General features: G+C 30.8%; 1 protein-coding gene across 1 annotated transcript; it reads right to left on the bottom strand.

Annotated features, from left to right (window-relative positions):
- Positions 1-1,457: 1,457 nt before the first annotated feature.
- On the bottom strand, positions 1,458-4,618 carry LOC126839355 (uncharacterized). Its single transcript, XM_050574643.1, has 2 exons — positions 4,285-4,618; positions 1,458-1,585 (listed from the first exon to the last, which is right to left on the bottom strand). The coding sequence occupies exons 1-2, from the start codon at positions 4,616-4,618 to the stop codon at positions 1,458-1,460; spliced, it is 462 nt and encodes a 153-aa protein (XP_050430600.1).
- Positions 4,619-6,688: the final 2,070 nt, after the last annotated feature.

Genomic DNA, 6,688 nt, shown 5'->3' with positions numbered 1-6,688 from the left:
TAATTTGCAGCATTTTACACAGAATGTTTAATTTATGTTGGTACCATTAGTTACGATACGTAGCTGAGAAGGTATTTATTTTACAATGAAGTGGTTTTATTTTTGTGTCTAACGATATTTTTTAAGACTCTAAACCTATTTCTTCTGGTAGCAACTCTATAGATCAGAAATAGTGCTTGAAAGGTACTTATTTGGCCAAAAATTTAAATAATTTACTCAGTCATTTTTAAAATCGCAAAATATGCCAAAAATATACATATTTTCAACTTAAAATTACGGTGCCCCAAAATCATTTTTATTATAATGTTGATTACGATTAGGTAGAAACAGCAACAAATTATTTCTACCATCTACATATATGCATTCTTCTTTATCCTTGCCTTACTCTCCCAACTACATATGGGGCTGGCCACTCTAGTCCTACACCCCATAGAGCTCGAGCTTCTAAATCTCGTTCAATCACTCGAGCTATCTTTGTATCACTCTCTATTCCATCTATCTGTCTTTTCTTCGGCCTTGCTCTTTTTCCCTTTACATTCATCTTCTTAACACCTCTTACTGACTCTGCCTCATCTCTTCTCATAACATGACCGAACCATCTCAACCTATTTTCTCTAATTTTTCCTACAATTGATCTACATATTGGCATTGAATCGTTTATTTTGAAAGTGATTTTATTCCTGAAACCTTTGACCCCCTTGGTTTCAATATGCTATGATCCCACTGTATTTTCTTTTTATAAATAATTTACTAATTTTATACATGTATAATAACAAAAAAATATTGTTTGATTTAGCAATAAATATGTAAAATTCTTTAACTAAATTGATTTTATTTATTGCTAGTTAATTCTGTACTACTTACACAATCATCGTAATAATAATTCGTGTTATTAAAAGCATTGAATCCACGTGTCGTGTCGACCTTAAACTTTTTGAATAATAGTGTTTACACAAAACTAACACAAATTGCTTGTCTTGCGAGGGTTAAATTATGTGGTAGAATGAACGATAAAGTACACATATTTTGATTTAGTAATATAATACGCGAGCGAGTTTCTTGCATCTATAACAGCCGCCGAATGGATTAAAAATAGTATAAAACGTTAAGCAAATAAAAACATTGTAAAGCAATCGTAAAGTCATAAATAAATATTATTTTAGGCGCAATTCCAATAGTGAAACTTCTAGCTGTCTTTTAACGACACTCTGGAGTACCTAATATAAATTAGTATTGTGTGATACGTGTTAATATATAATTTAATTTTAAAACACATATCATTCAACACAAAAAACAAGAAATCCAAGCATAGGATTTTTCAAAATTAAATGTCTATATAAAATTTGAATTTTATAAATTATAGTATTCGGTAGTCAGTAATTTGTAAAAAAAAAAAAAAATTACATATTAAAAAAAATATATATATATATTTTACGTATTTTGACCGTATACATGAATTAATAACTATAATGACTATAGATACAAGAATGAACAAAGTTTGTTGAAATCTTATCTTCTGTTGATATTTTCCTGGGCTCTCGGAGATCTGCTAAAATGGCATACAGAAAGGTGTTCACAGCGTCTTCTAAAATACAAATATAATCACAGAGTTCATTTTATATACAGATTTTTTCACTCAGAAGAACAATTTTTAAATTGCTTGATTGTTCAAAGGCATGCACAGTACCCAAGAGATATTGTTTTAAAACGACCAATTTATAGACATCCCGGTAGACTATATGGGACGATTGAGCATGAAAATCTAATTTTGAACAAAATACTCGTAAAATAAAGTATAGCAAGGGGACCGAGGGAAGCAAAATTCAGTTAAAGATTTTTTGCTTGCGCGGCTATATTATTATATTACATGTACATGTTTGCATTCTCCATCGTTTATTTTTAAATTACCTATTACAAGTTTTAAAAGCTTTAATCAAAATTTCGGCTACGGTTAGTCTAAATCACTCAAAGGTTAAAGTTATATTATTTCAATTTGCGAAAATGATTACGGATAACTCGTTGTGTTTCAGATCTTTTCTAAAGGTGCGTACCTTTGCTAAAATCGTAGAAAGTGTATTAGATCATAAGCATTTAGGTCTATCGGATCCAGAGGTTTATATAAGATTTTCTCGAGGAGGGGGATAAGAAATATATTTTTTTTTTAGCTTAATTTTTCCTAAAGTATCATAGACTTAAAAAAAATTTTTGGGGGGGGGGGGTAAGGTACCCCAAAACTAATAATATACCCCCAAACATTTGTAAAATATTCTGAATGCTCTTATCCTAGCCAAAAATAGTATTTTATCATAAAATATATAATAGGGTTTAGCTCTTACAAGCTTTTGACTTCAGTTAATCCCGTGTAAAAGGCATTTAATAACAATGATCATAACAATATTTATACTTCGTTTTATTCATAAGGTTTTAAATATAGTCAGTTTATTTTTCTAATTCTAAAAGAACCGATTAAGTTCTTATTGTCTTTAATCATTTAAAAAGTAATAATTTAGGGGTTTTAAAATATTATAAATTTATGAGTTTAGTTATAATTATCGTTCCCAATTTCCAATATTTAAATATTTTTAGAAAATCCGGATCAATACCAGTTTTTATCTGTTTTAATATACTAATATTTAGATTTTCAAAATATCTTGTACTCGTTAGTTCACAAAAATTAAAACTACTTATTAAACTTTTTTTTTGACATTATGAAAAACCAAAATATATATTATTAGATCTCAAAATAGGCAGTGCTTACACTGCTTATGTTTAGTACTGCCGTCTTGGAAAATATGGCGGACAAGTGCAATTTTTTTTATAAGGTTATCCTACTATATATAATAGGATATATTTATATTATTAATAATTATTATTCGTAGAGGAAAAGAATATTATAGAAAACGTTTACATGAAAATGTAATAATTGTATGACTTATTATTAAAACCGATTTTAGCGTCGACAGTTGTGAATAAACCATTCAACCTCGTTTTAGTCAAATTAGTAGCTATTGTAATGTTGATATGGTTATCATTTTTCAACAATCCAACCATTATGAGATCCATTTTCTTTTTTAAACTCTCTAGTAATATAGTAAGATAAGTGATAAGCAATTTTTATTTTTTTTAGATTATATTACATTGGTTTTTGTACAATTATATTTTATATTTTTAATATTATTAGCATTCTGATTACTTTCTGATTTACATGATGTACATTGTTGGTATCCAGAAAATAACAAATATTTTGCATATTAAGAGGACGTCGTACACTCACATTTCTAGAGCAAAACTTGTCTACGCATAATGCATTTTACTTGACTGATGATTGTTTAAGAGCAAAATATCCCATGATGAAAATGTAATAAAACAACATTTTAGAAACAATGGCCTATCCTTTTTCAAAATATTTCTCAGGATAAAAGTTATCACTGTTTTAAAAAAATAAAAAATATCTTTTTTAACAACAAGTATCAAGCTAAATTAACTCTAAGGAACACATTAGAAAAATTACCTGCCATTATCTCTAAAATTTGAAAATCTTTCGATTTTATAATAAGTGGTATTTTTCTAAAACTACTATATGAATAAAAAAATTGCATTCTGCGTATGTGTAGATGAAAAAATATTTAAAACCGTTGTCATGGATGCTGTGATAGTAAAACAAATATTAAATACTAAAAAAGGAGTACTAATTACTAAACAAAGTACACATTGCAGTAAAAAACTTTAAATTAAGATTTTGAAAAACATTTCCTATACCGAATTCCTTAATAAATAGGGGATAAAACGTCCCCGTAATATTAGAATATACTAAGTGAAGTGGCGCATTTACGCTAAAACAAAGTAGATGAGTTTAAACATCCAAAGTATTATAACGCTACTCTTCCATGTAACTCAGTGTAATGATGAAGGAACGCAAACAATTTCAGAGGTGCTAATTTCTAAATTGGATTCCTATGGATACACAAACCCCCTAAAATGTGCTTATGACTAAGCTTACAAATTCTGAATTTGAGTATCGACTTTGCGATTGGCAGCCGATAGCGTTGCGAAATACTTACAAACCGGCATAAAAATTATTCATATTGAAATATTTTTCAAAAACAGTTTAAAAAAAAAAATGTTATGTTATCATCCTACTATTATTACTATTACTATTATATTATTGTGAGTATACTACCCTTAATATTAATTATAGGATATAGAGATGATCAGTTTAGACCACCGCAATACATTAGTGTTATAACAGAGAGAATAAGCAGGTATGTAAAAAATTTAATTTACGGTCAGTCTGACTGCCGTACGGATGGCCGCTCCCGCCGGGGTTAGTGGCCGCCGATACAGCTTGAGCAGCTTCCATGACGGCCACGGCGTTGGCGTTGTTTTGCCGTTGGGTGGACGTTAGGTCGTAGTCCCCCCAATCGGGAAACAAGGGCCTACACTGTCCGTCGTATGCAATACTGCCAGATGGACACTGGCACTGATCTCTAATGGGCACTTGGATGATGGATCTTCCGACGCGGTGGTTCTGTGACGCCGATACGGAGCATAACAGAGCGACGGCCACGAATAACGGCGGGCAACGATAGCACAGCAATGGAAAAACGTTTTGTCCCATGTTTCTGACATAAAACTGACTGCGGCGTCCGATTGTCCTTGTATGGCGGCCATCGGTCGCCCAATCTGCAAAGCTTACGCGGCACGTACTCGCTGGGCTCCAGATAAGATTACGGCTCTCTCGTGCCATCGTCAACAGATTCCATACAATAATATAATTCATGTATTTGTATTGATATTGTTATTTCGTCTCTCGTCCGGATCGTACAATACAATCACACGGAATGCCAATGTCGAAGCGCGACATTGCTATGAAAACAATACTAATATTATATGGTCAGCAATCTCTACTTTAGATCATGTCATATAATATTCAGTCATTGATACCGATAAAAAAAAAATATTTTAATGGTAGGTATAGTGTATAGTACTAAAATGCTACCATTGTACTGTATAGTATGTGTTAATCGTTTTAACAAAAATAGTTGTATTTCTTTTTTTAATTAAAGCAGTAACCGCATTCAGTGGTCTAAAATGTATTCAATAATATGTACTCTCTAAATTAAAAAGAAAACTGTGTTTACAACTTTTTTAGTATGCGTTGACAGAATCTAAAATTTAGATGACAGAATCTAAATATTAAACTAATTTTAGTAAATGCATTAAGTTGGAATCAAAGTTCGTCTAAATAGCGGAAATGAACGACTTGTTATCCAAGGGTTTACTGTAAATAGATATATATATATATATATATATATACTATATTGTGAGTAGTTTTAGTGGTAGCAGAAATATCAGCGACACTAAATAGCAAGCCAAATAATTATAACTTATAAGTTATTTATTTATATCGTACTTAGTTTAGGCAAAGGAAACATATTTTTTTAATCTAAATGTGAAAATCTTCTATTAACATAAGTCTTAACTCTTATGTGACCCGAAGAAGGTTTATATATATTGAAGGAATATGTTATGACTACTCTGCCATCGAGCTTATCTCCTAAATTTTTACATTTATTTTGGAAATGGTGGCATTAAAAAAAAAAATACGGTTGTCAATTGCTACCCCTTCTTAGATTAATTTCGTTTGAGTACATGCAAGCACAATAAGAGGTAGTGGCAGTGCATTTAAAATAATATTTTTACCTATTATTAAAAAAGAAATGTATCCAAGGTGCCACTAAAAACGAAGAAGTGTTATTGACACTTGTGTCAATAACACAAGTGTCAAGGACATGATCGTTACGAACCGAAAGACTTTTAGAAACTACTCCAGTTGTGTAGGTAATTATTGTCTTTTTGCTATGTCATAAGTCATTACGCCCTAAAAATCTAGATATGTAGTTAGGTGGTTATGCGCTAATGTTGTACTATTAGATGGTTTTATAGAACTCGGCGGAAAATATCGACTTTCAAAAACGGTTCTATACATTTTTCAGAATGCTTGCAGACAGTAAAAGTCAACGGCCCGAGTATTATAATATTATTATATTAATTTTATTTATTTATCCATCACAACTAAAAAGAAACAATAAACAGACGGCATGCTGCACACGAACGTTATACACTAAAAACACCATTCAATTAAATTTTTGTTTTATCAAACAACAGTTTATTTTGTTTTTTCGCTTAAATCAACTTTGAACAAAATAGAAAGTGTCGAGGGGAAAGATAATATTATAATATATTGTATGAGTGTGTACGGCAAATTACGATATCAAAAATGTTTTCCACCAAAAACGTTTATTTACATTTTTTATTCCAACGTTCAAATGTAATTTTTTTATGTAAAATTATTCATATTCTGTTTGGGATATGACCTTTTTTCTTCTTCCCAAAGATAAAACAATAATTCCTCGCGTCACCGCTCTACCGCCGTCCACGCTCCCCTCGCTCAAAATGCTTGAACTTACACAAATACAATAATAACACTGTGTCTCGTTATAGCAATAATAATAATATACAATGTGTAAGCGTTTCATCCGTGCGCGGAACCGAAAGAAAATGTTGATTACAAAATGGCAAAAGGAAATTTACGACTATAACGGTTGGGAATTCCTTTTCTGTTGATTTATCTTTTTTTTTTAATTTCCCCTTCAATTCGGCCAACTCGCAAGTAACTAAATACGAG

This window comes from Adelges cooleyi, unplaced genomic scaffold (genome assembly GCF_023614345.1).
Source record: "Adelges cooleyi isolate 19-005CV unplaced genomic scaffold, UGA_ACOO_1.1 ACOO_flye_CR_arks_rails_tigmint_CR_PRNA_30, whole genome shotgun sequence".
Lineage (NCBI taxonomy): Eukaryota > Metazoa > Arthropoda > Insecta > Hemiptera > Adelgidae > Adelges > Adelges cooleyi.
The sequence above is the reverse complement of the archived record's forward strand: the minus strand, read 5'-3'. Positions and strand labels throughout refer to the sequence as shown.